The sequence below is a fragment of the Lissotriton vulgaris genome, chromosome 3_1, assembly GCF_964263255.1.
Source record: "Lissotriton vulgaris chromosome 3_1, aLisVul1.2, whole genome shotgun sequence".
NCBI classification, from domain to species: domain Eukaryota; kingdom Metazoa; phylum Chordata; class Amphibia; order Caudata; family Salamandridae; genus Lissotriton; species Lissotriton vulgaris.
Window position 1 is genome coordinate 2098189303 of NC_141689.1, and position 15526 is coordinate 2098204828.

Here is a 15526-nt window from a genome sequence, read left to right on the forward strand (position 1 = left end):
TCTCTGCATCTACAAATTAAATGGCAATCATACATATATTTCATGATTTCTCAGGAAAATTGATTTCTACATATCCTATATTCTATATCTCACTGGTCATATGATTTTCTATATAAACAGAGTGATACCAGGGTTTTAGAGAGAAATATTTCTATTATTCGCATGTGGTGAATGTTTCTGAAGAATGTTGTCTGTATACAATTCATCATGGACAAAATACGAGGCACATTTTGGCTCTGGAAACTCCTAGGTTAATCGCGTTTAAAAATGTTACAAGTGGCCTACTGCCAGTGAATACACTGCCCATAAACATCACTGTATTGCAGAGAGTTTCCTCCTTTACCTCTAAGCTGCCATCTTTCAATATTATCTAACAGATTATAGGGAGGACTGTGGGAACGTTAGCTCAATTTATGGCCCTATGTTCTGCAATCAGATAACTTTTGTTGATTTCACTCCCATATTGGCAGAGTTCATGGTAATTGGATTAGATTGTCCAACTCTGGATTTTTCTTATATTCACATATATTGCATATTCCCCACCATAATTATGAGAAACGTAAGACCCTTCAATTATGTTAACATATCCAGTAACATCAGGCTAAACGGCCTGCTATCTGCAGCCAACGGACTTCCTTCCTTGCCCATTGCTGCCTCAGGGCCACTGTCACATGCTTTTTAGATTTCGTTTTGGTCAGGAGGTGAAAGAGACTGCTCTGCTTATATTTAATGTACACTATCTCCTTTCTGAATTGGTCTTCAATCTTTGTCAGCAGCTGTTGCCAAAGGTAAATAACCAACAAAGTGTCAGTTACCCTCACTCAGATTTTGTTTATTATAAAACACATCTAAAAAAGGGAATTACTGCACACTCACACCACGTGGCAATAATAACGCACGGTTGCATCAGCAAAACATGTTATATGTAGTGTAATTATCACAAAATGAGTGCCCTTTACAGCAATTGCAGAAGACTAATTTGCCTTATGAAAATAATAACTGCAGCCACCAGTATAGCTGCCACACAATCTATCAACTAATCCATACAAAAAGCAGTTTACAGACTTTCCTTTAGGCTAAGAAAAAAGGACGTCTAATACAATAGCCTGGTGGTCATGTTAGCTGTGGATGGAACATAAGGTCCCCGCCAATACTGAACCTCGTTCTACACACTTGATTCAGAGCAGAGATGAATCGGCTCACAAAACTCCATTGGCAATGACAGGGTACACCTTCGGATGGCCCACAGTTTTCTTCATGCGTACTAGCTCTTGCATCTATGGGACCTCCAAACAGATTGCATATGTTCTTCTTGCACTCGAGCCTCTGCATTTAGGCGTTTCACTGAAAAGGCTAACGTTAAGCAGCAGTAGTGATTCAATAACTGGAAAGAATTGCATTTAAAACCTGAAGGGTGTAGACCTGTACTAAGCTAGTGAGAGAACTTGCATATACATTGCAGAATAGTATAGACTTTTAGGTAAGAGGACTACATCTAGTGCATGACAAAACTTTAAAAACAAATTTGAATAGAATATATAAGGTAACACAAAAGCACTTCAGAATGTTGAGGGTGAAGTAACCCAGGAAGTAAAAAAATATCAAAATAAGGATTACAGATCATATACAGGTAAAGAGCAAGTGTGAGTTGAGATCAGAATTCAGATCTTAGAAGAGCAGCAATTTTTATAGCTTTGTTCTAGGTCATCAGGGGTATCTGACTTACAAATGTTTAATGCAGCTAATGGAGAGAGTAAGAAGTTTTCCCGCCCATACCCAGGAGTTACAAAATACAGAGTGATAGATAAGTATCCGACCTAGGTGTAGGAGCTTGGTCTAGAAAGATTTGTAAAATCATAATTAAGCAAACCAAGTAATTATTCCTGCCATATGGCTCCAGAAATGTTAAATTTGCGCAGTAACTGACCCCGGAGTGTGGCCAGTACCACCTTCCGGTGCAGGAGAGCTATTGCAAGAGTTTCCAGATCCAGTCTAGCCCTTGTGATATGTATTCATTAGGTGAGGCCGCCATCACAAAAGATCAACTTGATCTTGTCAAACCACTGGAAAATTTGTAATGAAAGCCATATATGGCGTAGACGAGTTTGCCACATTCCTTAGATAATATTTTTTATACTTTTGGTTGTAAAATATGTGTAAGTTATGCTTTATAAATGTTTTACAATATGCATCCTGAAAACCAGCAGCTGTTTTTATTAGACACTAAAACGTCCCGGCAACTGTTTTGCCTGATGATTTACTAAGACACTAAAGCAATGGTCAAAAAAAGCACGATACACTCTGTAGCACTGGTCTATGCTCCCTTGTTGAGGAGAAAAATGAAAACTATGGGAAAACCTAGTTGAAATTTTCGAGTTTCGGCATTAGTCACTCAGGGTACAAAATGAAGAAGGAAATAATCCCATACATACACTAAAATTTCACCAATTATTTACTTCTTTTAAAGCCAATCGTAGGAAAAAGTATAGACAGAGATGACACAGTAGGACGCCAGTTATAATAAACTGGGCGATGACAAGAAACACTTTAGGGAAGAACAGCTTCACTAAGCTTAGTGTGGTAATGCTTCCACATTCAGAAAAATGTTATACCTTGGCCCTCTGTCTGGAAAACTGAATCCCGAGCACCTCCGACAAAAGTAAGTATACAGGAATTAATTTGTGATATTAATCCCTGACAAAAAAATCACATACAGCTTCAACCAAACGTGTTTTAGAGTACAGGCCAACAAAGACACTGGCTGGTCTTTTTAGAACTATTTCTGGAGTTGGAATAGTCCTGTAGCTTGGCTAAAACTAAAAAGAGAAAAAAGCTGGAGATGAGGCATAGGTGGAGTCAAATCAAGCTGCAGGGCTCAGAATATGAACGAAGGTGACCTCGGTTGAGGGAGTCCGGGCATCAATTGCTTTCACAGGGAGAAGTTGGGCTCAATTTAACTTCAGTAATTGTACTGTTGTATCCATAATTTGACGAAACTCTGAACACAGGAATGACATTCATCTGTAATCCATCAGGTGACAAATTTGATGGCCACAACGGTATAATGTCCACAGGTAAAATACAGTGAAAATAAAGAAAAAGTAAAGGCAAACTTGTGTAAGAGACAACAAAATTTTACATTACACCTAGAAGAAATTAAAAATTACTAAAACAAGAAAAAATATTCAACTGAAAAAAATACCTGCAGCTGACTAAGATGTCGCACTGCTAAAAATATTTTTCAGATATAAACAGGCAACCCAGCGTCCAGAGAATGTTATATTATCCTTTGCATAAAAATTGCATGCTTTTTTCTTCAAGTACTTTTTAAAATACATTAGAGTTTTGCAATTGGTGGACATGATTCATTTGTACGATAAATTTACCTGGTGGTGGCACAGTTATCGGCATCCCTAAAATAAAAACAAACAAGACACATTTAATGAAATTAAATTGTATGGGCACATTTATCACACATTAAAATGAGTGTGAGGGGCCATGACTCAAGAGGCTCACTCTCACCTCCCTCAACAATGGTAATAAATAGCATATTGCTCTCTTCACATCTCCAAGAATGGTTTTGGCCATGCTGTTCTCTCACGTGCATTAGTTATAAACACAGTTACTGAGGCAGACTCCAAGTTCAATCTCATTACATAGACCAATATTGTGAAGCAGAGACATTCTAGAGGAAGATCATTAGCCAGAAGACCGAGAAGAAGCAGCTCTAATACGGCAAAATCTTAGGATTTCAACTTTGCACTGACTAAATCTTCGCTTACTACTACGCTTCCACATAATGTGTTTAATTAGGCCACTCTTTTTTTAAAAAGGCTTAACAGTAAGCCATTTTTCCTACTGCATGAAAAAAGTCAAGAGAACCAGTTTTGTTTTCTTAAATGTGATGGTAATCTAAAGCAAGTAAGTCTATCTTGCCAAAATCCTGTGTTAAATGAGGCAGATTTTATTTAAGTGGGGCTGCTCTGCAACATATCAAGATGTCATCTTTTTCCAGAAAACTTTCATCTGTGGTCAGGAGACCATCAACTTTGGGTTGGAGATATCATTAATTAAAGTAGATCAGATTAGTGATTTCACCGTTCCAAATGCTGCACAGTCCCTCAATAAAGCAGGGACACACGCTCACCCTGGTCGGGTTTATGAGAATGAGGCCTCAATAAGAATATCGGTGTACAAGTTGTTTTTGATTGTGGGGAAGATCGACCAGGCTCTCATGTCGCTTTCAGAGCATTCCGAGGGTAATAGCCTGGATAACATTCGATATCATTGCAAAAAAGGGAGCATCAAATATAACTCCATGTGGCATAGTTGCTCAAAAACATATTTGTGAGACTGTGAATCATTAGTTGACTGGGCAGTCGCATATCTCAATGGACAGTAGGTGCTGTCGTCCACAGGTGGCATTTAACTACCAGCCCCTGGGTGTATTTTCAATATCATACATTAGGGATTTGAAGGCAAGTTAAATAAGTCAATGGGGTAAACCAATTTAGCTATGTTTAAAGGGGGAGAACAGGCCCTTTACTTCTGTTTATCAGGGCATATGCAAGTTGTACACATTAGGATAATTATGCCAACCACTTGAAACAAAAAGGTTAGATAATTTCAAAAACATTTCTTCTGTTTGGGTCTCTATTATTTGTATGCTTAGAATAATTCTTGTCCCGTAAGCACAGCCTTGAAAAGTAAAAATTGTTAATCTTAAAACACCATGAATGAGAGAGAGTTTAATGACACAACCCCAACTTATCATTGTAGAATAGCGTGCCACTTCATTTTGAAAGGGGGAATATGGTCTCTCCAGATATAATTATGTAGCTGATATCCATACTGTTTGTGGGATCTTAAAATATATTTAAACGTTTGGGACAGAAAACAAATTTAAGACCGTTAAATGTAAAGCTGAATGAGCTTTAACATGAGAAGGTTCTCAAGGATGATGGAACCATGGCTACAAGCAGTATCCAAGATAATCTGCTTGCAGGAAGAATCAACAGTTTCGCTCTTATGCAGATTTCAGAAAAGTGGTGCTGCCTATTAGTTCTAAACTGCAACCCAGTACAGTGGTTGACCTTCACTAACAATTTGCTTGAAATTACTAACTTTATCAAAAATCTGTCAACATTGACTATGTAACAATGGATATTTTGGCACAATCCAAAAACGGATACACATTCTTTTAGCTGTCAGATTACACCCATTGTATTCAGCACAAATGAAATGTGCTTTATGAAATGGCAACTGAAATAGAAACATCCTGATTAACAAAAAAATATGAACCAATTTTCAGTGTGAAAAGCAGATGTCTAATAAGTACTACCCTATTCAAATGAAAAACTAACATGTCCATAAAGAATACACTGGAGAGCTTTTAGGAAATGTGAACGCCATTTAGTAAAATAATTTTTAGTTCATATTTGTGCCTAGACCAAAATGATGACCTCAACTAAAACGAAAAACAATCTAAAGCTTTCAAATTAGGGCTAAAATGTGTGCTTGCTAGAATCTATTCATCTACAAAAAGAAATCATGAACATCCATGTGCTTTAAAATGAAAAATTGAATAAGTGGTTTATGACGTGCCTTGATTACGGATAAATGAGCTCTGATAAAAGAAAACTACTATGGGCAGATGTATAAATGTAAAGAGGTAATCTTTACAAAAGGCATTGCACAATGACTTCTGTAATCTGGCGGCTTAATTGCGGAATGTTGGTTTCTTATCCAGGAATTCGATCTCTGATAACAGATGAAGCACGTTGAGAAACTGACATATTTGGTTTCCAGGCACCTTTAAAATATCTATTTGCTTTGAAGATTGGAGAGCAGATCACCATAACCCTGACTCTTTGTTGACTGTGGAGAAAGCCAAGATGAAGAGCTCCTACTGGAAGCCTAAAATAATAGCGCCCATTTTGGGAGCCAACTGGCTTTGCACATTGATCCTCAAAAAATAATAAAAAATATACTTTAATCAACAAAAATTACTAGACTACAACATTCAGCCTGTTCACTGTGAATAGTAAAAGCTCCTATTTTAAGAGGTTTGGTAATAAGTAGAAGCAGGAAATGAAAGCCCCATTATCTCAGTCTTCTAGAAAACATTCAGCTCTTTAGGAATGGGGAGGTTAGCGCAGTGTCTCCCTGTATTTATTTCTTTGCTGCCAACAAACTGCTCATGCCAAGAGGATTTGAATCTCTCCAGGGCCTACAGGTGCAAGACCGAAATAAAAAGTTGAAAGTTGAAAGAAAAGGATAACTGGTGGGTACTGATATATACCCAGATGCTAAACTGGATCCTGAAACTTTTCTTTAGCAATAGCTCTCCAGTGTAGGCACCACATGACTTAAGTCATTGCTCCACCCACCCAGGAAGTGACATGACCGGTCTATGTCTGCCGTTGCCTTGTGTGCTCATGTCAGTTACTTACTACAATGCCAACATGAGATGTACCTAGAGGAGCTAAGCAGCTTGACAGGAGAAACAGATACTAGAATGAAAAAGTTGGATAATACCTTGGACCCTTAGTAGGAGCATCACTACCTAAGAAGGGGTGGAAGGAAGGTTGAGAGGACATTGAGGGAAGATTTAATATCCACCAGCACTACTGTTACCTAAAATACGTTTTTTATTCTTCAGATGGATAGGTCTTCCTACAGATTCCTCACCTTGTGAATAAGTACCAACGCAGTATCTACCTTGAGGCCCGATTTAGTTGTGCCTATCAAACAAGAAAAGTATGTATAACATCTCTGGTGAAGTATCCAGTACTCCTCGCCTAAGCCGTCGGGTATGCAGCAAAGAAAGTAATTGACTGGAAAATATTAGTAACCAAATGCCCCTGGCCAGGGCAGGTCCTTGTGGAGTGGGCATTAATGTCAATTAACATTTTGTTTCGTAGTCAAGGTGTAATAAATCTTAATTGCAAAGAGCAATCCAAAAAGAAATAGTATGCTTGGTTACGGCATTACCCTTCTTTTTCATTCCAAACCCCCAAAAAAGCTGGTCACCCACCCTATATGATCTTTTAAGATTAATGTAATAGAAAATGGCTCACCTAGGATTTAGCCAGTGCAAATACTCCTCCATCTTGGATGGGTGACATGGGAAAACAAGGATAGAGAATGACAAAGTGGCCAAAGTGGAAGGTGGATGCCACTTTTTGCAGAATGCAGGGGCATGTATGTCCCAGTAAATTATTGCACACGGTGGGAGGATCAATAGGGCCGGCTAAGCCCAACCATTCTACAGTCATTTACACCAGAAAGACTGCTTACGAGTTTAAACACAAATAGAAAAGCTACGCATTGGTTCAAATAGTGGGGCCATAAGAACGTAAGAACTAGATTTAAGACCCACAGCGAAACAATAAGGGTGTCCGAGGGTACATGTAGAGTAAACCTTTCGAATCATCCACCAGGGACAATATGATAAAGAAAGGCAATTCAAGAACTGAAATACAGACAAGGCAGCCAAGAATCATGCTGTGAACACTAGGAACAATCACACTGCTGGGTACCTCCGGCATACCACCCGCAGGACCTGCTTTTCATAATGATATGCTGCACACCCAGTTCTAACGTTTAACCACTCATCACAGTGATATTGCAACTTCACCCTGGAGAGGTTTTTGTTTGACTGCAGACATTGGAATACGTATCATATTTGCAGAGTGACACAGTTTTGTGAAATATTAGAATTATAGACTTAATTTAGTTTATTTAATCCTGAAGTAGTAAAAGGGATACTCTTTGACTTAACAACAAACACGGTGGCTGAAATCTACTGAGGAACAAATACAATAAGATTCACTGAAACCGTGTCTTTTGTTGATTCAAGTCTTATTTGATTATTTTATGAAAAAGGAGATTTATCAATGTCAGCCTCAAAAGGGATTAAGCCCGCAGCGTGGCACCAAGATACAAACATGTTCCAGAATAAGCAGACTTGGTGACCAATTTCCAGTCTTCCAGAAGGACATCTGCCACACTGAGGAGGCTGAAAGCCTATTGATTGCACTCAATCGTCGTTGGCAAAAATGAAGAGTCCTGGCACAGAGATGGAAGACCTTACCATCCTGATGCAAATGAAGTTCAGTCTATTCAGAAGAGGAGGTTAGACATTAAGTTCCAACAGATCGCAGTGCCAAATTCTACTTGCCAAGTCAACGGCAATGAGAAGCAGCCACATGCCATCTTTGTGGACTTTCTGCATAACCCTAGAGATTATTGGAACTGAATAATTAAAGTAGGTCCTGTGAATACCTTAAGTGAAAGGCATCCTGTAAGGATATGCCTCTTTTTGTATGGTCACCCCAAGTTTTTAGATTTAGAGTGCATTGAGGACTTCCAACCTGACCGCACTGCCAGTGGCCTGACCCTAAAACATGCAGGCTAAATTGGCTTCTACCCAAACGGCATAAACTAACTTACCTATAAGTTCCTGGTATATGGTACTCCAGGTACCCAGGGAATTTAAGTTAGAAGGGCATGCCAAGGATTGCAGCAATGGTTGTGCCACCCTGGCTATGACGCAGGCAAAACGAGTCTCCCAGTCTGCCAGACTTTGTCATTAAAAGCAATGGCATATCCAAGCATCCCCCGCAACATGCGCAAGTCAAGCCTAAGGCAGTCCAACTGGGCCCTAAGGAAGGGTGCCGCAAATTTCATGGGAAGGCAGTAAAACCATGAAACTGCTGTTTTTACTGTGGAAAAACCTGGTCACCAGTTTGGCGAATACAGGGTTAAACACTGACTGACCCCCTTCAGCTGTGCAAACTCCTGAAGGATACAACCAAAGTTGATACACCAAAGAATCAAACAATTTGTTAGATTAAGCCCCACTTGACTCTCAAGTCAAAATTAACATAATGTTGCATTATGCAGCTTTAACAAAGTTGCCATTTTGTTGCCTTTAGTCCCCTGTGCCCTTAACGTTTGAACATGGTGCATTGTTCTTGAGATAGCTTTCTGCCCTCCAGGAAAGGCGTGGTAACGAGTCCCAGGAGAGGTTACAATAGATGCCTGTGTGGAAGAGAAGTGTTCTCTCCTTCGTGCAGAAAGCCACTGGAGTGTTGGCCCAAACGGCGAGCTTCAAAGGAGAAGTCACCTTTGAGGGGCCTATGGGGAACACTTGGGAGAGGGGCTGCTCTTTTGCTTAGGAAGACAGGCTGACACTATGGACAGGGAAGGGAAAACCAGTTGTCAAACCAGTTTTCCAGGGGCGTGCAGCCACACCTCTGGGTTGTGCTGGGGAGCTGGGCAGAGTGGTGTATCCTGAGACCGCCAGATACCACACTTTAAAGGAAGTGGTCATCAGGAGGGAGAGAACCTGGTATCCTATTGACCGCTAACCACATCCGACACGGAGGGCATTTTCGGAGTATAAAAGGGCACCCCAAGCTCAGATCTCAACTGGACTGGAAGAAGGACGGCCCTGCTGCACCAAGGAACTGGAAAAGAGAGGCTGCACCAGCATGGACTGCATCTGCGGAACTTGGTGACTAGCAAAGGAGTAGGGACTGTGCCTGCTATGTGCTGTCTGTTGGGAAGCCATTTACCAAGCCCAGTCAGACTCAAAGGAGTCAGTTGGCTGACCTCCGGTTTGCAGCACAGGGCCCACAATCGCTGAAGAAGCTTGCTGGGATGAGTTGGTTGCCCAAATATCCCAGATGCCGCCCCTCATCTCCATGCAGCACCAGAGACCAGAAACCAACGCTCAAAGTTGAACCCAAGACTGCTGTACCTAGAAGAGTCATCTGAGTGCAGCTTGGTCACCCAGATGTTAAGTTATCACCCAAGAAAAGGATTTGGCTGCGACCGCGATACCCAGCGACTGGTAGCCCAGTGGCAAGTAGACTTCTACAAGGACTGAAGGAACTCCGAGGGACCGCGACCCCCGTGCCCAGGACCACCTCACATAGCTTGTGGACTGAGAAATAGCCACAGAAAGACCCTGTGAATTGCACTGTATCCACAGAATCTTCAGCATCCTGAATCCCTTGCATCAGGACCACTGCCATAGCTATAAAAGTGCCTGGAACTTAATGAAGACTGCTTCTTCCTCTGAGGGTCTTGCTGAAGATGGTTGCTTAAAGTAACTAACAGACTGCAATAAAACTATAAATGTTTTTGTTCAAAAAGTTACAAAGTGCCAAATTTTTGGAATTTGCCAATGCTTGTTCGTTGTTGAGTAAAAAACTGTGATTTACTGTACCTTTTCAATATTGCATTTCCGCGACCCTTCAGTGGATCTGTTTCATTTGTTATATACAGTCCATTTTTATAAATTGGTGTAGGATTTCTCAAGTCTCATTAATTTCTTTTGAAAGTGTTGTGGTGCTATTTAAATGCTTTACACTTTTCCCAGTTGTGTAAGTAAGCCTTGCCGCTCAGAGCCATAGATACCCAGGGTTGAGATAGAGGGTTTAACGAAAGAAACCTACTGGTCCTAAATGGGTTGATAAGTGTATTACACGTTGAGGTCCCACAACCACACCATATAATAACACTCCATTTCTTCACACATCCCTAGAGAACCATGGTAAATGGTGCAGAAAATGACACTTTCTGTTAAATGTACCACAGCAGCGGAAAGAGGATCACCCTTGCCAAATTAGCTGGTGTTTCTATTCATTATCTTCCAAGGACCAAAGGCATCCACTATCAATCAATCAAATCACTGTCATATTCAAAGCATCTGCCAAGTGAGCTGCCACCGAACAAAATTTTGTATTTCATAGGCTATTACAAAGCATCCAAGCACAGAGTCCAGGAACCAAGTTCCCCATGAATGTTGAGGTAGCAGGCAGTTGTGTGTTGTCCAAGAGGACGTTTACATCACGGCAAGGCACAGGGTCAAGGCTGATTTGCATATGGCCATGTCTGAACTGGGGTGGTGTGGAGTGCAAAAAAACGATGGATTTAGGCCCAGATCTCTGTACTGGGGTGAATGTATGACATTGTTCTGCATTCTGTCCATCAACGGTTGTTTTTGCATTTGTCACCCTGAGTGGGATGGGTATGCTCAGACGTGAGTCCCATGCTCTCCACACCACTGGAGTCAAGCTATCCTGGCTGATGACGGCTGATAGCCAGAAACCGGTCCTAGGATGCTTGATTCCGGTCCAGGAAAGACATGGCTTGGCAGTTCGGGCTGGACTGTTCCCATGAGGCACAGGATCAAGGCTGATTTGCATATGGTCATGTCTGAACTGGGGTGGTGTGGAGTGCAAAAAACGATGGATTTAGGCCCAGATCTCTGTACTGGGGTGAATGTATGACATTGTTCTGCATTCTGTCCATCAACTGTTGTTTTTGCATAGGAAGACGAAGTGCCACTGTGAGAATGGAGATGTACATTCCCCAGTTAAGGTCCGTTAGGACTCATCTAAACATATCCATGAGAGACTTGCCTGGTGTTTAAACCACTGTTGTCTGAGGTATCTACCACTGAAGGGATTTCAGACAACAAAACAGAAAAGTCTGTGGACTATTGTTCCTGCACCTCTATACCAGTTTCATTGTCTATACCAGTCCCACGCAAACAGCCCAGACACTACCCGTTCTATGATGCCGGTGTGATCCAGATCCTTAACAAAAAATTGAAGAGCGGAGTCCAAAGATCGAAAGTAGGATTTTCAAAGTTCTTTATTAGTCAAATTTGTATGTAGGTTCAAAACAGAAAGCTCAGCCAACGTGTTCCGTTCTCAGGGAGAACTTCGTCACCGGTGACCAGCGTACGAAGTGACCAGGCTTACAGGTCGTACTTGGCTGCGGGATATTTCCCTTAGAACTCCAGAGTTACTGCCTGGAAATTCTCCTTTATTGTGTGTCTGTGTCTGTCATATACAGACGCCGATATGTCTACACCTTTGACGAGCCTTACTGGATGGCATTAATTAGAGAGCGGGACAGTGACCTCCAAAAGATTTGTGCCGTACATAGAACTCCAAGCAGTTATCAGGCCCCTACACAGGCCAGGTTTTATGTGGACATACATCACGCTTGCCCAGCCATTCTATTCCCTACGCTCGCCCTTCAATTATTTACTGAATGGATTTCATCCTCCGTGGGGCATTCAAGTGCAGAAGGAAGCACAAGGTCATCAAGTTCAGGTGGCGGTATCATATCCCAAATGTTTGAGACTCCCTCTGAGGTGGAGGAAAGGCTCTTATACAAGAATTAACATAATTAAGCCTTGGCAAAAAAAGAAAATACTCCTCGTAGGACCAGAGTGATGCTCATGAACTGAAGAGCTCAAGATTTCGGAATTAATTTTCAAACTTCACGTTACATTAAGGCATGTGTGGCCCATTTAAATGCAATACTTCTTGGCACTATATAACATTTTGAAGTGTAAAGTTAAATTAATCGGCATTATAACAGCTTCAAAATATATCATTCGTCTACAGTGCCTCTGCTTAAATTCCTACTTTGACGTCTCTTCAAGATCTCCTTAGCTGAAATAGTTAAAGTAGACGTTAAGAAATACACCAGCACTGCAGTACTTCAGGAGTTCTGAATTATTCACTACCTAATCAAATACTTCCTTTACAAACGTACGCTCAGAAAGCATTCCAGGTTCTTCTGTTGGATAACTTTTCACTCGCGCCAATATACTGGGCATGACAACTTCAAAGAGGGGTTATTTTTCAAAAAGACTTCTAGAGGATGTTTTACATTTAGAATACTTAATTTCTGGCAAAGAGTTCTAGGTAGTGTTACGCAACAGGTCTATCAAAATAAAGGAGGGAGGTGCAACAGGATATTTCAGTCACAGCTTTGAAGATAAAATGCTGGCAGCAGCACAATGAAATCACAGGACTGCAGGCGCACACGCCAGATCTTCTCTTGGTTATATTTAGAAGTATAAATGTGAATGGATGATGTTTGAACATTCAGACCCTGCCAAATGAACAAAGGACTAACGCTGCAGTGCAAACCTAGCTATTCAAGTTGAAGCATTTGGAAAGAATATAAACTGCTCATTCTGAGCATATTGAAAATGTTAGTTACTACGTTCAATGACGTCTTATCTGGTAGAGACGATCTAGTGGCAGATTCCTCACCTCAGAATTATCCCCAGGGGTCACACCGGATCCGGAACTTTTTTGTGAGCAGTACCCCTGCGTGCCAGTAAGTGGCGATCGGCTCCGCTTGGCATCATCCATACCGAAAGTGATATGAGAGGTGCCTATATAGGTGCCACCCGGGTACACTGACTTCAGTTTCTTTCCGCAACTTTCCAAGCCAGGAGCGTGGGGCACAAAGAACACCGATGTAGAAAACTAGGGGTCACATGCATCAAGCTATTTTGCGATTGCAAACAGTGCGATTAGCAAAAATCGTCCGTTTACAATCGCAAAATTGCATTTCCTAATGCATGAAAGGTTTTTGCATTCGCAATTTAGGGAATCACAAAAAATTGTGATTCCCTAAATTGCGAATGTAAATAGGGAATCGGAATTTGCAAATCCCTATTGCACATGCAAGAACCCTTTCCTAAATGCAAACTGTGCATTTAAGAAACACTGATTACCATCAACTTCAAGTTGATGGTAATCATGTGCATACTTTGAAAAATGCACAAAACTGCTTTTCTCTAAGCACCATGTAGCGCACAAATGCCCGTATGTGCGCTTTACATGTGCACACTTTCTTTTTTTCAGGTCTTTCAGGGGAGGAGGGGGCTTAGGCCCCCAGGCACCCTTGGCTTTCCATTTGCTAATTCTGATTACCAATTTGGTAATTGCAAATCAGCAAATGCAAAACCATTCATTCCTATAGGCCTTTAGACCCATAGGAATGTATGGCATCATATTACATAATAGCGATTCGCTATTTATCAAATCGCTATTAGGTAATGTTAAGGAATCGCAAAATATTTTGCGATTCCTACATGCATTGCATTTTTCAATTCCAAAATAGTAAAAATTGCTATTTCAGAATCGCAAAATGTATGTTTGATGCATCTGGCCCTAGGACTCTGAAAGGGGAAAAACTCTTTTCCTAGAAATCCGTTCAGAGTGGGGAGGATGGGTAAAAGAATTTGCAGCTAGATAGTCTCTCTACCATGTAAGGCGTTATAGAAGGTAAGTAACTTGTCCATCTGACAGAGACTTCTAATTGATGCCCAAGCAATACCTCTCCGAAGGTGAGTCAGCAAAACTATTTCATACCAAAAATCCTGCAGGAACGAACGGCCTAAGTGCCATCCCGACTGACCTGACTGTCCAGTTAGTAGTGTTTTGTGAACATGTGCAGAGAAGCCCACGTTGGTGCCTGTCAGATGTCAAGGACCAGGACTCTGTGTGCTAAGACAGTGGTCGCAGTCTTGGTTCTGGTGGAAGGAGCACACAAGTTCTCAGGTGGTTGCTTCATGGCCAGTGTTAATGCAGAGCTCAATCCAACAGGTGATGGTCCGATTATTCACAATATTTCCCTTCTTAGCTCAGACATACCACACGAAGAATTGGTCATCCACCAGAAACTCTTGTGCGGTGAGGGTAGAACGACAATGCTCTTTTTCGGTCCAGTGGATGAAGTTGCTTCTCCTCTTTAGAAGGATGTGGTGGAGCGTAAAAAGTAGGCAGGGTGATGGACTGGCCTACATAAAAGGGAATGACTACATTTGGCAGAAAGGAAGCTCTAGTTCGTAGAACCAGCTTGTCTGGGTAGTAAGTATGGAGGCTTGGATGACAGCCTGAAGGGCACATGTAATTGCCAACAAGAAGGCAGTCGTGATGGTAAAGAGTCTGAGAGGATGGGCTCAAACAAAGCGCACATCAGGAATCACGAGGACTAGATTAAGATCCCACTGAGGTATGAAAAATGAAGAAGGAAGAAACATATGTTGCAAACCTTTCATGAACCTATGTATTAGAGGATACTTGGTTAGTCAGGCAACAACAGAAAGGTTCAAAGAGCAGAGCCCTGCTGCGCAAGGGAATAAATAAAGAAAAGACCATGAGAAAAGGGAGCAGAAAGAGGGTCAACCTGCTTTTCTGCACACCATGCCACAAACCTGCCCCACCGGCAGGTGTATACTGTTTTGGTGGAAGGCACCTGGCTGCCAGAATAACACTGAAGACTTTGGACGGAAGGTCGAAAACTGTCAACGGTCTCCACTCAATCTTTACACAAGAAGGCAGAGCATTGACAGGTTTGGGTGGAGAACCTTACCCTCTACAGCTGTGACAGAAGATCCTCCTGAAGCGGCAGCCTGAACGGAGGACCAATGGCCATGCTCACCATCTCGGGATACCAACTTTCCAAGCCAAGTGCCATAAGGATGACTTGGGCTTAGGTGTTCCGGATCTTCTTGAGAACTCTGAGCAGGAGTGGTATGGAAGGAAAGGCCTACAGTAGGCCTGAGCCCCATCCAAGATGAAAAGTGTCATCGAGCGAGAACCTCCTCGGAAATTCTAGAACACAAAACTGCTAACATTGGGCGGTCTCATCAGTGATGTAGGTATCTAACCAAGGATCTCCCCACTGCTGCAAA

At 41.6% G+C, this 15526-nt stretch overlaps 1 protein-coding gene across 2 annotated transcripts in view; it reads right to left on the bottom strand.

The window, feature by feature from the left end:
* FIP1L1 (factor interacting with PAPOLA and CPSF1) overlaps window positions 1–15526 on the bottom strand; it is a 604847-nt gene that overhangs the window by 158792 nt on the left and 430529 nt on the right. For both annotated transcript variants that reach the window (XM_086962650.1, XM_086962648.1), the window contains exon 11: window positions 3387–3413. In XM_086962650.1, coding sequence (XP_086818776.1) covers window positions 3387–3413 — 27 coding nt within the window. The remainder of the gene's footprint in view (window positions 1–3386; window positions 3414–15526) is intronic.